This window comes from Protomyctophum parallelum, assembly GCF_964188405.1.
Source record: "Protomyctophum parallelum genome assembly, chromosome: 2".
NCBI classification, from domain to species: Eukaryota; Metazoa; Chordata; class Actinopteri; order Myctophiformes; family Myctophidae; genus Protomyctophum; species Protomyctophum parallelum.
The window spans coordinates 29,701,078-29,721,566 of record NC_139699.1 but is presented as its reverse complement, the minus strand read 5'-3'; the positions used below and the strand labels follow the sequence as shown (position 1 = coordinate 29,721,566).

General features: G+C 42.7%; 2 protein-coding genes across 3 annotated transcripts; one reads left to right on the top strand and one right to left on the bottom strand.

Annotated features, from left to right (window-relative positions):
* Positions 1 to 607: 607 nt before the first annotated feature.
* LOC310855051 (serine protease 23-like) lies at positions 608 to 4,483 on the top strand. Its single transcript, XM_083759902.1, has 2 exons — positions 608 to 881; positions 1,598 to 4,483. The coding sequence occupies exons 1-2, from the start codon at positions 853 to 855 to the stop codon at positions 2,742 to 2,744; spliced, it is 1,176 nt and encodes a 391-aa protein (XP_083616028.1). The 5' UTR covers positions 608 to 852; the 3' UTR covers positions 2,745 to 4,483.
* A 76-nt stretch (positions 4,484 to 4,559) lies between these two features.
* On the bottom strand, positions 4,560 to 19,812 carry tmem39a (transmembrane protein 39A). 2 transcript variants are annotated; one of them, XM_083759900.1, is made up of 9 exons: positions 19,476 to 19,812; positions 17,936 to 18,141; positions 16,375 to 16,597; positions 15,979 to 16,062; positions 14,640 to 14,794; positions 12,665 to 13,022; positions 11,268 to 11,455; positions 10,746 to 10,866; positions 4,560 to 7,443 (listed from the first exon to the last, which is right to left on the bottom strand). In XM_083759900.1, exons 2-9 carry the CDS (start codon positions 18,046 to 18,048, stop codon positions 7,204 to 7,206), a joined length of 1,482 nt encoding a protein of 493 aa, XP_083616026.1. In that variant the 5' UTR covers positions 18,049 to 18,141; positions 19,476 to 19,812; the 3' UTR covers positions 4,560 to 7,203. The 2 variants fall into 2 exon arrangements, with proteins under 2 accessions (XP_083616026.1, XP_083616027.1); XM_083759901.1 differs by having other exon boundaries at positions 17,936 to 18,138.
* Between the last annotated feature and the right edge of the window lie 677 nt (positions 19,813 to 20,489).

The window sequence follows — 20,489 nt, the reverse complement described above, 5'->3', positions numbered from 1 at the left end:
ACACACACACACACACACACACGCACACGCACACGCTCTCTCTCTTCTTCCATTTATGTTGAACTTGTCCTCAATGCCCTCATTCTATCCAGTGGCAATAACCTTCTCTTGTCATTTCCTAATTTCTTTCCACGCCTTTGCTTCTGGACAAGCAGCACACTTCACAGACCAGCTGTTGTGTCTTGTCTTGGAGTGGAAGAGAGGGATTGTCTATAAAATATGACTCCAATTGTTCTGTGTTTCGGTTTAAATTTAAAAAGGACAAGATGGTGAAAATTACATCCAAATGTAAAATCTCCACATAAATTCAAAGAGATTGCATGCGTGAATGACCAAAGAAATTATAATTAAAATGTAAATTGTATTAATTTGAAATCCACTTTATACATGTAGGCATAGCCATTATTCATGACAGTCATGTTCCCTGCAGTATAGGCCTGCACTCGCACTAATAAAAGTGTCTGATTTGCAACAGGCTAGCTCTGATTTTGAAATATAATGCAGTCTGTAGGTTATGGAGTTGCTGTAAGCGTCATGTGACCAGCTCGGGTCGGATCTGGGATGCTCTCATCTTGTCTCATAGGAGGAGGCAGATCTAACGCCGTGCGGTCCAGTAGGCAATCCACCTCCACCATGACCGACGCTCTTCTCGCACGCGTTGGGATTCCTCTTACCTTTCGCGGAATTATTTAGTTTAAGGATTTAGCTCCCGAGCAACATTACTTTATTGTTTCAGTGTGGGAGTTTACCTCTTTCAATATTTTATTCCTACTCTAGCTTGATCTGTTCTCTGATGCCAATAGCCCGCAGCTTTTCCTTTTCTAGCCCACAGCTCACCTGCAGAAGCAAACCATGTGCACGTGGAGAGAGCTCTCTCGCTGGTAAGTTAAGCTGCCTTGCCTGTCTTGCTGAATGCAGATTCAGAAAACTTTGAGAAATATGTGACAGTAGTATCCGAAAAAGTTTATTTACTATAGCTACTTGCCCGTAGCGTAGGCTATATGGTTGCTATTTTATCTCCTCCATGACGTTCTAATAGGTTACAAATTACACAATTATTATTATTATATTAGGTACAATTTAGCGATAATATAGAAAAGAATTATAATAAAATAAAATCTTAGATAAGCCTAAAATAATCTTTAGATAGGCCTGCACTATTGCATATTATTATGCATTAAAGTAGCCTATCCTATGCAGAGTCAGACAGAATATCTAACAGACCAGTAGGCTATGGGCAGGCTATAATAGCCCACTTAAGGAATTTTCCCTCAGAAATATGGCCTGATCTTTCCCCTCTCTTCCAATAATATTTGTATAATACAGTGGAAGTTTACAACTGGACATTTTCCAGAATAGATGATTTATAAATAGGTCTATACATATTGCTGCTGCTTTTATGGGATTGCTTTTATAATGAAGGTCCAGACATCCGGTTACATTCAGTGTTTGGTTAGAACGTTTGGAACCGCTACATTGGGTCATTGAGTCAGAGAGTGAGTGAGCCACAGCACTGTACCAAACAAAAATTCAGAATCACAGTTTGTTGAGGTCAGCAGTTCGACTCAACCTGTCTCATCTCCTCTGCACTCCCCAGGTTCAACATAATTCTTCCCCTACTCCTCTTCCCTCCTTCCATTTTCTCGTCCCACCCCCAGTGGATTCCCCAGCGTGTCCCTGTGGTTCTTCCACAGCAGACACAGGATCGACCCGCTCCTCACTTCCTGTCTCAAGCCCGGCTCGAGGTCACTTCTGACTGCGACCCAGAATGCCACAAGAGAGTCCCGCCCCCAAGCTACTGGGACCTGCGACGTCTCCTGGCCTATGAAACGCTCCATTCTAATGGACGACTCACTGAGACCGCCATTGGTATCTACGGATACAACCCTGATGCTGGTACAAGTCCTGCCTCCTCCCACCTCAGACAAAAGCGCCAGATCTTTGGCCACGATGGACGCTTCAGCATTGCTGGGCAGGACTACCTGTTGAAATTTCCCTTCGCGGTGGCTGTCAAACTGTCCACAGGGTGCTCTGGAACGTTGGTGGGAGACCGTCATGTTCTGACAGCGGCCCACTGTGTTCATGACGGAAAGAACTATGTGAAAGGAGCTCAGAAGCTCCGCGTCGGCTTTCTAAAACCCAAGCAGAGGGATACACCGTATTCTTCAGCTCACTCCCTCAACTTCACCAATCATGTTGAAGGTGGCGCCGCCCCTTACTCCCCGCCGGTCAATGACAGAATGAAGTTCCAGTGGATCAGGGCCAAGCGCACGCATGTGCCCAAAGGCTGGATAAAAGGGAACGCCAATGACATTGGGATGGACTATGACTATGCTCTCCTGGAACTCAAGAAGCCCCACAAGCGGCGCCACATGAAGCTGGGCATCAGCCCCCCTGCAAAGCGCTTGCCCGGTCGACGGGTCCAGTTCTCTGGTTTCGACAGCGATCGCCCCGGCCACCTTGTGTACCGTTTCTGTCGGGCTGGTGAGGAGACGTCAGACCTGCTGTACCAGCACTGTGACGCGCAGCCTGGCGCCAGTGGGTCTGGGGTCTATGCTCGCATGTGGGATGGGCGCCGGCGACGCTGGGAGCGGAAGGTGATAGGTGTGTTCTCCGGCCATCAGTGGGTGGAGCGACACGGGGCGTCCCAGGAGTTTAATGTGGCAGTGAGAATCACACCTCTGAAATATGCCCAGATCTGCTATTGGATAAAAGGCAACTATGTAGACTGCAGAGAGGGGTGATGATGTAACACCACAGTAATCAATGAAGATGTGCTTGTTACAGGTGTTGTGCTGAGATTTGACACACTGACAGAATTTCACTCACCCTCGCGTAGCCGGGCTAGGGACCTAGGGTGCACCAGAGCCTTAGATATAGACAGAGTTACGCAAACTGCATTCACTTCATGGCGGCTCTCCTACATAGACTATGCATTGAGCGTGGGGACAACCAACTGGGCCAAGTCCTGGCAGAAATGCATTGGACTCAACAGCCCAGCTTTAATGATCTTAAATCCCTTTATTTTAAATTGTTTTGTAGTAATAGTACAACATAAACATTAAAGAGACTTTAGTTGTTACTGTACAATACTTTAAAACAATTAAAATAGCTCTTGCTTACGCCGCCCTTGTTGAAAACAATGTATTTCCAACTCCAGCTTGGCTCAGTTCAGGCTGCATGAACAACGCTGAAGCGCTTGATTTCTTCCCCCTCTATATCGTAACTCTTCTATTAGATGGCTCTGGGGTGCACCACAGGTGGGGTAGAGAGCCGGGTTCTTCTCTGAGATGCTCAGAACTGAGGTGGTGCATGGCAACGGGGCTAGTGTGCACCTTATAGTGAACCGGTATGTTGTGGCGTGGAGGTAGGTGGAGGACTTGGAAGCACCACAGGCGGGTAGGGTGGGTGTGGAGGTCAATGTGGTGCTGTCTTAACCAGAGTGTTGCCAGGCTGGGGTGCACCATAGACAGGTAGATCATGCAGTTAACCATATAAAATTTGAAAATAATTATTTGTCATGACACTAAAAATGGACACAATAGAGGCATTGATTGGATATTGCCAAAAATAACGAGTTGAGTTCATGTCGAATTCTGGTATGGATTCAAATCTCGGCACAAGGGAAAGCAACAATGTACAGTGCCATTTACACATCTAAGCTTGCATTCACGCACATGGACACACCTTATTTACAAAATAGCGCATGCTCATTAACTTACTCCAAAATACTGAACTTGTACCGACAGTTTGAGAGGGAGAGAAGTCTGTTGGGTGTTATGACTTAAGTGATATCACAATATTTATGGTTCAAATGTTGATTTCAATGTTTTTCCACTACACAATTCAAGAATGTACTCACTACTCTCTTCACTTTATTTTCTGAAATAAAACTTCTGAATAGCAAAACTATTCAACTTAAGTTACAGATTGATTCAACAATAAACTATAAACCAAAGTTTGAATATTCTTCAGGGCCCCCACTAGCACTATTAAATCATTGAGGACTATACAGAAGACTTATTGTGCAGAATAATTGTGTTTTAATTTGCATTACAGCCTCTTTACTCTAATACTAAAGATTGTACTGTAGAACCTGTTTTTGCAAATTTCTAATGTAACCAATCGTTATCTTTTGTAAAAGAAAAAAAAAGTAAAACTGTCAGTTGCCAAAGCACAGAACTTTTTCTCCAAATCAAATTGTACCTTTTCACTCGACATAATGCAGTGTTTTCTGTATGTAATATGTATACTTGTGGTCAAACTGTAAATGAATGCAGTTGAATCGCCAAGCCTATGGTTTAGAATAGATCCAATGCATTAACACGTAGCTCCCTCTGGTGGGAAAATGTAAAACTGCAGGAGTCTACAATATTGTCCCAACTTGGTCACAGCCATACACTTTCGAACTGTGTTCTGTGTAACAGTCTGAACAGAAGACCTTTTTTTACAGTTTACAAAATAAACATGGGTTGCCTTCTTACCTTTACTTGCAAATGTTTTAGGAGCAAAAAACTAAACAAAACAAAAAAAAACATGCATGCCAACACATGAAATCCTTAAGTTTTAACACCGTTTTTATTGTTTCAGATGTCAAGAGGCATTTTCAGAAACGCTGAGGGAACAATGAATACTGTAAAAAGCTGAACTAGGACCAGCTTCTCGGACTCCTCCTGCACATTCCATTAACAAGGAAGGCTGATAGACAGATCGGCATCTCAATTTTACAACCTCCATGGTTGCTTGTACACACACAAAAGTGACAACATCGATTTAAGCATTCCGATGTAAAACCACACGCTCCAGTCGCGTTGTCTTGAGTGTACAGGTGGCATAGGGTAGCAGTCGACACTCGACACATCTCAGGAGTTGGATTGAGATCCCAGGCTAGAGGGATTTAGTGTCAGTTTCTCTCAAGTGTACAGTATTGCCCATCTCCTTCTCCTCCCTCACACATTATCCTTGGATGTTCCACCAATCAGAGTAATCTGAGAAGCAAGGAGGTCGAAGGGGACAGGATCTGTTAACAGGGCATATTTGATAATTGATCAAGTGAGAGAGAAGCTGGCTCCAAATCGACCTATACGCTGCCACTTCTTTTGATTGAAGGGATAATGGGGTAATGGCATAAAGGGGTGACATAATACAATAACCATTCCAACACAAATAGTGCTAGGATTTTGGCTCATGCCAACAACATAAAAGACCAACACAACAGCACCATTGACTCACGAAGTCCACTACATTCAATTGGAAAATGTCAATTCATTCAGATCTCCACACATGCATAAGGTGCACCAAGGAGTTGATTTTATGACTGACAGATTTAAGTATCATGGGGCAGAGGAAGGAATAGGCAAAGGTATGGCACTTATATTGAGCATATTCAAGAGTCAAGACTTGAGTTTAGGCCCTGTGCACCACTGGTAATCTAGATTGCGTCTCAAAAATGGTTTCCTCTTCCCCATCTGCAAGTGCTCTTCATCTAGATTAAAGTAAATAGTGCTGCATTCGGGACTGTGCAGAAAATGGCAATTTTTTCAGAAGACCAATTATCAACATTCAGTTCTACGAGTAGAACATCTGTGTGAAGATAAGACGGTTCCCCGTTACATCACCTTACCCACAGCCTGCTAATTAGTAAGTGAGAAGAGTACAAAAGGAAGGAAACCACTTTGAGTTGAGATTGAGATGCACACGGAGTGTGACCCTGCAAGGCAAAATGTAACACCATTTTGGTAACTGAGAACATACAGTAGGCCTATATACCAGGAAGAATCTCACAAACGCACTCTTGCCTCTGGTTGTCTTCGCTCTGGTTCTGTGCTTCTCCCTCATGGGAATGGAAAGCTCAATAATGGGGAGGGGGGTTGTTCTCATCAGAAATCCTACATAGTCGAATCCGTGCGAGGGTGAGTTTACTTTACATGTACATACTTGTCGAGGAGAGAGGGTTATGAGGTATGGGATGTACCAACAGACATGTATATTACCTGTATTCATTCTATGGTCTATCCAACCAACAATAAAAAAGGCAACAATACCATGGCAACATGATCCGATTTGTTATGGTTTAACCACCCAGTCACAGCAAAATAAAATAAAACAGTGACTGATAACCTTAAGGAACATGATTGAAACATAGGCCCACATCATAGCGGAAAAACCTCGACACCTGCCTACATAATGGGAAAACTTAAATAAGACAGGTAAACAACAAAATAACCGACTGTCTCCAGGCTATAGCAGTCGGCTCTTCAAAGTTAAACTTGAAATGCTCGATAACTGGGGCAGGGGTATAAAATACTGTGAGAAATTGCATACATCTGCCCTAAAATCTCATCACTCGCCAATGCCCCAGTATAACTCTCATCCTACGATAGCTGTTGCTGTGAAATAAGACGATGCTCACAATATAATACAGTAACATAACAAATGGATAAGGAATACAGCAGTCCCTGCAGAAGCGGTAAAGCACATCAGGCGTTGCTCCTATTAACTGATCTAGGTACAGGAGTTTTTGCTTCTCTTATAGGTGATGGTATAAAACACAGCCAGAGGCCCTGCTGAAAGATAAAAACGTGTCGAAGCCGCAAATAATGGGAACCATATTTGCAGCTTTACTGAGCTCTTTCGAGTGGTGCAGTGAAAACCGCCAATGCTCCATGTCATACTGCCCCCAACAGCTGCATCAATTTGATCCCCAAATGAAATGTTTAAGGGCCCTGGGGATTTGCAGAATAAGCAGAACATTGGTCAGCATTTAGGCACAATTTGTCTGCTCGGAATCTCTTCTCTGACTGGGTGTGCAAACAATCGAAACTGGCTGGCGCAGGCCAAGTCTACTGTGGGTTTGGCCACCTGCACTTAGAACATCTTTGGTGGAAGTCACCTCCCGGCATTCCCTGACTTTCCTGTCGCCTAGCAACATAATAATACCTCATACCAACGTTGTTGGCGTGGTAATGCCCGGTGTAACTGGAAACAGTATACAAAATAAAAATACTCTTTAAATAGGTATATAAACATTGCATGAAAAATAGAACCGTATCAAAAACGTAGAGTTCACAGTCCGTCCCAAAGCGCTGTCACCAAGCAAGCCCCCCCCCATTCCTGGTTCTTCCACGTGGCCAACCCTTCACCCATCTCCTCTTTACATTCAGAGTTCTTAGGTGGGGGGGCAGGTGGTGGGAGGGAGGGCCCTTATTGTGACTTGAGCCCCAAGCTGTTGGAGGACAATGGGTAGGAGTAGGCCTTTCCGAGGACGATGCGGGCCCGCAGTAATTTAAAAAGGACATAATAGTTGCAGATGAGGATGAGCCCCAGGGAGAGCGTGTGGTTCCAACGCTCGGACCGCAGCAGAGAATAGAGCTGGTACAGAACCACACTGGACTCGATCCAGATCAACAGGTTAAGGATCCGCAATGGCTTATGAAACAGGATCTAGATTAGCAAAGAGAAGAGACTGGGTCAGGCAGAAGAAAGGACAACAGAAGAACATAAGATAGATATATATACACACTATGGCCACATTTATCAATTGAGTGTAAAATCAAGTGCAGGTTTCGTAGTACACCCACGTCGCCACGGCATTTATAAAGTGATCGCAAACAGCTGATCCTTCCTTAATTTCGTTCTGACGTTAATAAATGTGACGGCTGAAATCTATCTGGCACGCCCTATGAAATCAAGCCTCGCCCTCGTTTTTGCGACATGAACACATGCAATACGTCCTGGAAACCCTGGTTACAGGAAGAAATAAAGGTTCTCCCGTGCCTTGGTGTGTTGTTAAATAAATAAAGAACATACACCTGCATGAATTGAATAAAGTTGTAGGCCTACCCTGTCTGTTTCCCTTCACCTCGCTTGCCTTGCTGTCATGCACGCACGCACCATACATGACACATCGACATCGCATCGCCATGAATGGAATACGTTTGTAGGCTGGCCTATATTAATTTTACCCATTCGTACGCAGTGCACGGCGAAGGCGTGAGACTGCGCACTGCTGTTATAAGTCCTGTGGGTGAGTGTCAGTGATGCCTGCAGGCTGCATGAGAGATAGGCTATCATGTCGTCAAGGCAGTCATAATCAACGTTGTAGTGATTTGATCATTGATGAACGAATCATAAACATATGGATGAAGGCTTGCCGCTTGCATGTGTGCTGGTATGTGTTGGCGACGCACGCCGCGGTCCCGTCCTCCCGACCCCCTAAAATGATCTCGCTTTTATCTGAACTGTCAAAGCACTTATTTAAATGGTGAATGATTAATCACTCACAGACAGTACAGTGATATAGGCATCTGATGTCATGCCGCATGCGCTCCCAAATCATCTCACAAGTGCGCTCGCATGACAAGGCCAGTAAAGCACTGTTAGATTAAGCACAAACTAATACATTGTAAACATGTTATATTGTTTTTAATTTTGCGAATTTAATTACTTGTAAAGTTGGAAATCTCTTTTTCTTTTCTTTTACATGTATATGGGTCAGTGACGTGACACCCCCAAAAAAGTGTTTTTTTTTAAACCTTTAAATAACAGGAATAAAAATGATTTACTTTTGTTCTACTCACTCTTATCTTTATGGAAACATACTTACATATGTTTTTAGATATTGTATTGGAATCAGAATTTATTCAGCATTTTGTTGTACCTGTGCCTAAAATCGTCATATGGTGTGACATGTCAATAATTGTTTATAAAATGAAAATGGAGTACACCTTTCTTAAGTTGCTCACTTTATCAAAGTCCTTTATCATAACTAACCTGTGATCAACTATAGTTTTGTGAAAATGTATTAAATCTGTATATTATTTCCGTAATCAACACTCAATGTGAGGGCCATGTTATCGGTCTTTCAATATATTTTGTATTTATTGTGACAAAACTCTCTAAAATTACACAAATATTTGTGACTCTTCCTTAGACTATTTGCTACGTAATCCATGAACATTAATGGTTTCATCATTAATAAAGGTATGATTTTTTTCACTATGTGGAATGTCACACCAAATGATTTAGTGTCACACCGTATGATCATATCTTCATTTTTCAAAGCAAACTGTGTTTTAACCTACTTATTAGTGAGTACTGAACTTTACAGATTGATTTAACAATTACTCAGGAAAAACAGCAACAGGAAAATTGCTTTAACATTGAATAACATGGCAATGACTGAATAAAACGAAATTAAACACAATTTATTGTGGATAGTTGCAGATTTTAGGTGAAAATGTTTAAAACAAATGTTTAAATGGACAAAAGAAGCATGGGACTTTGTTATATCTGTAGGAAAATACAGTTTGTATCATATGGTGTGACAAAAAAGTCATATGGCGTGACAGGAAAACAGTCACACCATTATGATAAAGTGTCACATCATATTACGTTTTCTGCACTTAACATAACATTGAGGCTACTAGCTACACATTAGCATGCTACCATCATGCTAGCTATAACAAAGCAACATAGATTTACATGTAATTATGACCAAAAAATCTAATACCTTTAGCTTTTTTAATGAAAAAGGTGTCACACCCACAGACACTTGGAAGAGTCGCATTGGTCAGCGTTCCAACAAGATCGTATTTCATGAAAATGTTAAAATGATAATTCACCACAGACACCTGTCATGCAAGTGCTGAACAGCCTTAATGAAGAAGTACCTCTCTATCCCAATGGGTGTCCAAACAATTGCCTGTTGAAATGTCCCAAAATGGTGTCACACAATATGATTTTGGTTTGGGGGACAAAATCTTTTTGATCTGAAATGACTGAAAACATTATGCTTGGACTTTGAAAAGATTAGGCTCACAAATAGAAAATGTAGCATTTTTTTCCTTAGTTTTATTTAAGTTCCTACTTTGAGAAACAAGGCCGGGACACTAGTCGCACCATATGATTTTTGCTGTGCTTGGTTGAAAATTCTGAAGAAATGAGGAATGAAATGTTTTAATCTTGAGTATGTTCAAATGAAGCATAATGTCCTGCACAATATTCAGAAGGTTTTTGACAAATATATGTTTTATTTATACATGAGTGACACTGAGGACAGCCAGGGACACCATGTTTTATATTAACATTTTAGGAGTGAAAACATAATTATGCTTAGATGCCTGTGACAGCAGTTCAGACAATGCTGCTCCGCTTGTGTACGACAGAAAAACAGCCGAGGACAAAGCATACGACAGCTCGCGACCAGACGTGACTTTTTGTCCTACTCAAGTTCAATTTCAAGCTTTGGCGGAAATGGTAAATGCCGAAGATTTCGGTAATTTTGCCGTGCACCCATATTTTGGCGTACGCACGGTTGATAAATGAGGGCCTATGTTTATCTAGTTCTTTTTTTGTACCATTTCTTGGGACAACTTCACCCATTTCGAAGTTCCAACCCATCTTCATGTAATTTGGTCCACACTAATACGTATCACAATATGGTACTGTTTTTGTCTACTTGGTCTGTGTGTAAAAGGACTGTGGACAGTTCAGACATCATTGCTAAGTAGTTTTGGACATTTCAAACATTCTGGTCGTTTATTTTATTTTATTAATCCACAATAGTCTATCATCACCAATGCAAGCTAAAGCATGACCGCACAACATCATGACAACTGAATTCCCCTCATGGCATCTATGAATCAGTGTGTGTGTGTGTGTGTGTGTGTGTGTGTGTGTGTGTGTGTGTGTGCATGCGTGTCAAATGAGTGAATGGCTGCCTGCCCATCCAACCACCTACTCACATAAAATCTTGTATGGGAAACATCGGAGGGCAGTGCCACATTATAGGGCCCTACTGCCTTGTAGAGACTGCGACTGTGTCGTACCAACACTCCCTGAGGCCAGACGGTGCTCTCTGACCAGCTGAAAGACAGACAGGTGTACAAGCATGGCTTTATCACACACCAGAAATATTTGACACAAGATTATTCTATGGATTACTTTTTCGATTAATAAAATAATTAAGCAGTGCGTTTTCTGGTGCGTTTCCGGTGTCAACGCAAACAGTGAACCATTTTGAACTTTTAGATTGGCTATCTTAAATATTTTTACTCGTTTTTACATTTTCTTTCAACTTGAAGCCTTAGCCTATAATCACATCACTTAATTATTACCCAAATACTGATTATTAATCAGCTATTAAATGATCATTTGGTTATTGGTTGGATTTTTATAATAGATTATTAAATCAATTAGTTTAGTTGCACATTTTAGTCCTGTGTGTGTGTGTGTGTGTGTGTGCGTGTGTGGCTAGAGGCACTCACAGATGCTGAGGAGCATTACTGTATGAGCCATGCTCTAGCTTTTGCCAGCGTCCTAGATGTGCTGCAGAGCGATGGAGCAGGTCACAGTAGCTGGGCGGCAGCAGCTGGCTCATCAGCATCACAAACGCATTGATCCAGACCATGATCAGATGCTCACACGACCAGCGCATGTCATAGTACTGAGTACTCTACACAAGGGGCAGAGATAAGTACACAAGGGTCAGAGATAAGTAAACAATCTAAACATATACTGAATGCATACACAAGCATTACAACCAAGCATAGTAATCCCGCATAGGGTTAGACCAATGTATATAAAAAAAAAATCTCATGCCAATACGGATACCAGCTTTTTTCTCTTTTCTTTATCAAAGCTGCTGACAGGATACAATATGTATTTTTTTCCTCTCTTTCTTCTTGGAAACATACGAGTAAAAATAATAGAATAGAATAAATATGCCCTGGAACTTGCAAAAATAATTCTCACTTCGGTATTGGACTGTCTACAAACGTCTGACAAACATACACAAGCAAAGTGTATAATATTGTCCACATCCACAACAATCTGTATTGGTAGAAATAACAACATGGGGCCACAGTTAGTCCCAGAGTCCCAGTAACTGGGAACCAAAAGATTCCCAGTTCGATCCTCGGCTCCTCCTGTCTCTATGTTGAAGTGTCGTTGAAAACATTGAACCTAACTGCTTGCGATGAGGATGGTTGGTGCCTTGCATGGTTGCCTCCACCATTGATGTGAATGAATGTGTGAATGGCTGAACGTAACGTACATTGTAAAGAGCTTTTTGTAAAAGGACTCTATAAATGCAGATCATACTGTCAACAACAGCAACAACCAAAACTAAATCTCTCTTTTACATTCATTGGTGGTGGACCAGAGGGATACAGGATACGTGAGCTGTGGGCACTAGAGACATCTGCACACCTTGATGTAAAATTGACAAACTTACTGAATTGTAGCAATTCGTAGAAATGTTAAACTTTAATTGTCGAATGTTTAAGCATGTATAAAACATTTTCCAAATATTGTATTTTGAAAATGCCAATTTAACACTGAGGCAATTGGCACTTTAACAGTGAGGTGCCCACTCCTTGGTACCCACCTATCCTGTTACCAACCGAGTATCCTTTCCTTGGGAGAGCTATTCATGTCAGCTAGGGCAGATATGGACATGCCAATATATATCTGATATTATGAAGAATGCAATATGCAAAAACGATATTTTGGTTGGACCCTACACAGGAACACAGTGGAGTGATGATGACAATAGAAATAGGAAATGCCATACGAAATGTAAATGAATACGATTTGTGTGTCCATAACAATTAAGTCGTGAAGAAAAAGTAAACTAATCACAAATGACATAACAGATACCAACCTTAACAAAGCAGAGGGGCAAGAAGGCTACGTAATAAGCGCTGAACAGAGAGTTGAACAGCACCTCCTTGATTCTGCGATTAAAGTCACTCTTCAGCTCCTCCACCTCAGAGCGAATCAGCTCTGGCGTGTGTGAATGTGTGTGTGGGGGGCAGGTGTGCCTGGGTGTGTGGGGGGTACTGGCAAACTGCTCTCTGAGGTTCTCTCGTAACAGGAAGAGGAAGTCGCGGGGCCGAAAGTACGGTGCATCCGATAGGTCACTCTGGTGGTGGTCTGCTTGGTAATCGCAGTCGGCTGTTGCCGTTTGGCCCTTTCCCCCTTCCTGGTGGAAACAGCAGAGCGGGACGTACACCCCAAATCTGGGATGGACGAACAGCAGGGGAAGAGAGGGAGGACAGCAGAAAAGAGAGACTTGTTGCTTCAAAGATGACTAGATGAGAGTTAAATCTATGATGTGATATTACAGAGCAGTTATGCCTTAAGCCTTGGTCACATCAGAAATCGCCAGTGCAAAATTCCTCTGGTGTAAAATATCAAAATGTAAAATGTGTCTGGACCTAAACTATGTGTTGGGGAGGGGCGTCAACTTGCTTTGTGAGTGTATTAATTATTCAGTTACATTTGTGCACTTGGGAGTTACAAATGGATAAACAAACAATTCACCATTTTCCCAAATCTATGCATACTATTTAAAACATTCACGCACCATGCCCAACAATACAAACGCATAACTTCTTTGGGGGATCGCAAAACAAACGTTTGTCAAAACCACAGATGACTGCTTGTTACACACTGGAAGGATTCATTTTCATTAAAAACACTGCTGCAAATGTTTAGCCATCACAATACCATACCAACAGGCTTTTACAGTAATTTGGAACTCTCAGCACTGACTATCCAGATAACACTTTCAGGAACACCCTGAAAACAGTACTGTGATACTGTAAATACCTCTTCTACTTAATGCTGTTCTACCCTTACTACTGTTATTGCTGTTCTGGTCAAGAACCTGACCTAAATGTCACATTGACAATGAAAAAGTACTACATTTATCGAGGCTACAGTGTGTGTCCAAATGTACAGGTTGCTCATCATCAGCATAACATAATATATGTGAATAAAATTCAACGTCATGTTTGCTCTTGCCAGGCAGCGTGGGAAAGATGCACTTGTTTGCCTTATCAAATCCGGGATAGACTCCACAGACACATCACCACAGGCATCCACTGTTGCCTCCATGAGGTTTTTCTGTGAGTGGGGGTTGTGGTCATACACTCTCCACCGCCACGTTGTGAAAAAATCCTCTATTGCATTTAGAAATGGGGAATAAATGCTAGCAACGGGAGAAAACAGAGAAGAAAAAATAAAGAATCTGGGTTGGCATTGAACCAGGTGTGAACCTGGTGCAGCACCATCAGATGCAGCCTGGTGGAATCTCACATTATGCAAAATGACAATATACTGGGATTGCTCTGGTTGCCCTTGTTCTCGTTCCTGTTTAAGAAAGCTATTGTGCAGCTGATCTATAAATTATAGGAGTTGTAATGTGTCATATGGACCTACTTTGACAGGCTTTGGCATTGTTAGGATCCATTGTTCCAAAGCACATGGACAGCCCCATTAATCGACTCTGTGACTGTTTTGGGAATTGTGATTGGTTAGGCTTAGGCTTAGTATTTGCACCTGGAGATAGGTGTGGTCTCTGAGTTTTGTTTGTGTGATGACTCAAGTTAATTAAACTTCAAGCATGTTTTGCTGAATGACCATATATTTCAATTAATGATTTATTGGTCACTTTTGTGGGAAGAGTTTGTATAAAGAATTGTGATTATTGAACTGTGGAAACTTGTGTGTGTGTGTGTGTGTGTGTGTGTGTGTGTGTGTGTGTGTGTGTGTGTGTGTGTGTGTGTGTGTGTTGGAGGTGACAGGGGTAAGGGGTTGTGCGCAAATCGAGAAAAACTGTAACACAGACTCACGGGTATCCAAGGAAGAGGAGGTTGAGGACAGAATGGTTCTTGCAGAGGTTAACCAGTGTCCAGCAGAGCACCCAGCCACACATGGTTAGCAGGCTGAGCCGGGCTGCAATCAGAACCACATAGCGTACCAGCGAGCCACCACTGCTCTGAGACACCTGGAGGAGTACAACCAAACAAGAGTCAGGGAAGTGGTTGTCAAACTTTTTTTAACACAATCCATGCTAGCCCTCTAGGGGAAAAAGTGCCACCAGTGCCAGACAAATGTGTGAAAAACCAAGAAAGAAGGAGAGGCCCCCTGACTAACCAGGACGTGAATCCCTCATACAGCTGTAGTAGCTGTTGGAGGGTCAGCATCACCCGGCGGTAGCATCAGCATTAGCTTTTCATGTTTTATAACCTCTTAGTTCGTCTCATTTTGAGCAGAAATTAACAAATAAGCGTGCGCGCACGTCGGATCCGTATGTAGGCTGTCTAACATCTTAGTAAAAACAAAACAGAAAAATATATACTGGATTCAATTAAATTGAAGAAAGACGAGTTCCCTCGTTCTGGCAGAGGTGGGTTGTGGAGAGAAAACGAGGTCCCGTGTTCGTGGCAACGATTAAGTGTGTGTGTGTGTGTGTGTGTGTGTGTGTGTGTGTGTGTGTGTGTGTGTGTGTGTCCTGAGCATGATGTTAAACTGCTCCGTTGTAACTACCACCGTTAATGTAGTGGGTGCAGATTTAAGATGCATTTGCAACCTCTGTGGACTGTGTGCTTCAACACGATCGCAAGCTTGCATACTACAAGGCACTGTTCACCGATGGGAGTATACCGACAGCCGGTGCTGCTTGGTGGCCCTTCCACAGCAGATACAGGGAAGAGAGGCGTTGGACCTGGCCTTCCGTCCGCTGTTGGAACAACAGTGGGTGGATTTTGGGCCCATGGGATCAGCCACGCTACGGAGAACGATATGACACTGGGGGGCACTGCAGGAGTGGACTGAGAAATTGTTTTCCTCTGGTAGTCCAGCCTGGAACATACCCGCGGACTGGAGGAGGTTTAGAACTTAGGATGCCTACACTACTTGTGCCCATGGAATGCTGGGTGACATGACATGCTTGTTGTATCGTGACTGAGGACATATGCCTTGATTTTGTTGATGTAACTTTGCTGCACCTAAACTATATAAGTCCTTGTATGCAATTTCCTCTGTGTGGACATAAATAAGTTGTTAAAATGTGTGTGTGTGTGTGTGTGTGTGTGTGTGTGTGTGTGTGTGTGTGTGTGTGTGTGTGTGTGTGTGTGTGTGTGTGTGTGTGTGTGTGTGCGTCTGTGTGTCTGCACGCGCGCATTTTACCTCTGAAACAATAGTCCAGACCAATCTCCTGGCCAACATGACTGTGATGAAGATAACCAGATGGTAGTCCATCAGATGGAAGTTCTGTACAGATGCAACACAATCAAACAAAAGGAGGACATAAGACTAATGGCATTTTTGAGGGACGCTAGCCCCTCCCAAGCACAGCTGTGTGTGTGTGTGTGTGTGTGTGTGTGTGTGTGTGTGTGTGTGTATACCACGGAATGTGATGATTTGATTGGCTGAGCACGGAATGTGATGTATGATGATAAGAGCGCCCCTCACTTCACACAAGTGTGATTTTTTTTACTCTGCACCTTTTAGGAAATATCTGAAGATGTTAATTAAGTCACACAAGTAATAATAATAGTTAATATAATTTGAGTATGTTCTCACCAGCGAGGTAGAGGCAGCAGGATGACTGTACGGGTACCACCAGACAGTCCGATAAATGTTGATGTACTGAACAAACAAGGCCACCAGCAAATAAATAAAGAGCAAGAACTCAAACAAGAGGCTGCTGTCCAATGGCAGCTCAGGGATCCTTGAGTGACGGACAGGCTCCGGGGTGATGAGGGCCGAAAGAGGCGGGGCAGACAGACCCACTGAATTACCATTCCTGCAAAAAAACAAGCAAACATGCATGTGAGCGCACACACACTTTTACCAATCTCAGAGGCATATTATCGTGCCTACTAGCAACACTGGTCTGTGATGATGTTCTGCAGGAGACGGTGTGGCAGTTACCTTTAACTGCTGTATTTATAGCACAGAGGAAGTGGTTAATACAGGGTTAAAGGTGATAAGTGATCAGCATCTACACCAGGCGTGCAGCAGAAATGCCAAAAACGACCCGAATGTTAGCATTTTTGGTGATGGTGTTAAAACCATTTGCAAAAGAAAGTCAGTAATATGGTCAGCATTTATGGATTACTCATACACATTACACATAATACGCTCAATTAGGCCCAACTGATACAGCTTCTAAAACAGTGTTTCAAGAAGCCGTTTGAAAGCAACGGAAGATATTACGATGAGACCATTTCCGTTTTCTGCCAATTGCCAAAGCAACAGATTTATAAGATAAGATTCAATGTATTTTGATAAGATCAGATTCATAATACACTGTGAATGTGCAGAGAAAAGCCATTTGTGGGCCAAGCATTGCTTGTGATTCACTTCACCGCTTTTTCTGGATCCCTATATGGACATTGCTTGATAGTGCACCACAATGAATGATGCTGAAGCTTGTGTAATAATATTGTTATGCGTTATACGTTAACAATAACTATTGCTATAAAAGTTAATAAAGATGTGTAGTATAACGCTTACTATAATGCTTACTGAGAGAACTGCATATTACAGGAGGTGCAGATGAAAATGTTTGTGTAATCATTATGAGCAGGCCACATGTGGAATTGTCGCGTCGGATCACACATTGTAAGGAAGCGGCAGGATAGCACCAGGCTTGTTGTTGAAAAAGACATGAAATTATTTTTTAGCACCATAGTAGCCGTCTGTCGATGTCGGCTCTCAGGTGCATTTTGCAACTTTTATTCACAGTGGTTGAGAATGCACCCAAATACATTTCAATTGTGCACAGCCTGCAACATATAGCAGGGTGCTCTCTGTGTGTGTGTGTGTGTGTGTGTGTGTGTGTGTGTGTGTGTGTGTGTGTGTGTGTGTGTGTGTGTGTGTGTGTGTGTGTGTGTGTGTGTGTGTGTGTGTGTGTGTGTGTGTGTGTGTGTGTGTGTGTGTGTGCGCGTGCGCACCGTGCATCAGGGGTTCCGGGGGTCCTTGTGGGGGTTCCAGGGCGTCCCCAGCTAAATGATAAATCGTTAGGAACCAAATTGGCCCTTACAGGTTTGTAACTCTGAGAGTGTACAGATGGAACAATGCACACCAAACTGGGGGTGCTTGAAATAAAAGAAAAGTTTGAGAATCACTGATCTCATACCTGTTCCTGAGGCCCATGCCATTGGTGAGGTTGCCTCCTACCAGAGTCTGCAAGGAGGGCAGAGCAGAGCGGCTTAGCTGCTGTCTGCTAGGGCCCCTGCGACCTCCTGGCATGGTCGCCAGTTACCGTGGTAACCACGGGCTACCACCAGCCGACAGACACTCCTCCCTCTCCTCTTCAGAGACCCAGCAAACACACTTAGACTGCTGGGGGAAAATATGAAAAGGTAAAAGTTCAGAGTTAGTAAAGAAAGCCACTGTCACCATGGATTATGTAAGTTATTAAAGGAGCACTTCGCCCATTTTCAACAGACCTACCTTCATATAATTGGCCCTCACTAATGCTCATAAAATGGCACCAGTTCTGTCTACTTACACCCAACTACCAGTCACATAATTGGTAGGCATGTTTGGTTATTGCAAACTTTTAATTTGTTTTATCAGTGGCTTCTATTGAGGCATGCTAACTTTCCAGGAAGACTGTAGTTTAGCTTGGAATCACCATCGATGTCACTGACAGTAGGCATGTTTCTGAACTGTGCACAGCCCGCCAATGAGACAGAGTGAGTAGACACTAGACAGTTAATTGTGCCAACTTATGAGAACCAATTATATGAACATATAAGGTTGAAAATGGGTGTGAGTGTGCTCTCCTTTTTACTTAGTTACAAAGTAAACAATGCGAAGACAGATGTCAGGTAAGTTATACAACAGTGCTTATTTAAACAATGCCATAGAGCAGCAGAGACTAAAGAGCAGACAGAGCTAAGTTTTGGATGTCATCATGACTTGGTTTGTAGTCACACAAACACCATGCAGATAAGTCTATCTGTCCCACAGAAAACAGCAGTTTGTAGACACCATATTGCAAAGGGAGCAGAACAAAACAAAACCAAATCAAACCAAAATGCAAAAAAAGGAACTGAAAGGATGTGAAGAAGAAAGAACGGACAATAAAAATGCTCAAGAGTTCATTTAGCATTTTGTAACACTGAGAAGTGTACAAAAGTAACCTTTAAACATCTGCACAGGATGCATTCTATGGGGGATGTTACTGTGTAGAATGCTGACGTGAATAATGAAGTAATCAAATCATAAGTAGAGAGATCAGTTCAACTCGTGATTTGTTGAATTGTTAGATAGGGGTTATTGTTCCTGTTAGAGGCTTGCTACGACATGCATTCACTCCATTCTAACACACACACACAGTCTCTCACACACACACACACACACACACAGCTCATTTATCAATGTGTAACCCTTGAGTGCACAGATGTATGCAGACGGACCCTTATTGCGGGGTCCATTTGGTCACATCTGTACAGTGAAGAGTTAAAGTAAACAGTAAACACTGAGGATTGTTTTACTGTGCCAGTCTGTCTGAACGGTGACATCACGCATTTGTTGTCTTTTTTTTCTCTCCTCCAACTTCTCAACACACACGTGACCTGACCAAAGCGCTGAGAATTAAAAAACGGTATCCTTTTAATCCGACAGTGTGCACGTACACGCACACACACACACAAGTGTTCGTTACTTACACGGCATCAACGTGTAACGGAGGGTGTGCTGAACGAGGATGCATCAGTTCAAGTCGACACAGCAGCAGCAGCAGCAGCGCGCCACACAGCAGTAGCACTTCTTTTCTCCATTCCCACCGTCAAATATCCTAAACTTCGCCCATGCGTTGGTGAGCTGCGAGGCCTCCGACAGCGTTGTACACTTAATTGAGCCTCGGATGAGAGGGTAAGGGCTTTAAAAACTTGTTTAAAGCTGCCTGCCGCTTTGGATGAGCAACAGTGTGAGGCATTGCACACACACACACACACACACACGCACGTACACACACACTCAAGAGAACCGACGTGGCAAAACTGCACCTCCTCCTCCTCCTCTGAACCCCGCGCGTCATCAGCACTGCGACGTAGACTGCTGAAGACCGCCGCACACTGACGTCATCAGCTGTGCGACGTGTCGTGAACTACTAAAAACAAACAGTAAACACACCTACAGCAAACATGCACACACGTTCTGTTCTGAATCCACAAACATTCACTTGGAAAGTAGTAGGCCTATAGATTTCTCGTGACGATATGTAGTACTATATTCCATGCATTTGTTGAGTAATGTGTAGTTTAGGTTTTAGCTGGAATTAAACAATGAAACATTGTTTGAGCCATAGTGCCGTACACGTGCATTCCTAGGTGTGACCCTTAAAATAGAAAAACTACAACCAGTAGACTGAGCTGTGCTTTATTGATTGTCATAATATGGCTTCATTCACACTATTTTTGAAAACACTGAAAACAAAGTGCTGTTTCACTTCCCTTCATTCACCTACTAATAGGTTCTAGACAAACATTTATCAGGCTGCAGCAGCATTCATGTCATATAGCCTATAGGTTTTCATAAAATAAAGTTTTGGTAAAATACAGTTACTTCAACACATCTTGAAAATATGAAACAAATCTGTACAAAATACACCATGTGGAGGGGAAATGAATGTTTTCATTTAGTTGATATTAGATAAAAGACCCATACATTGGCTAGCAACA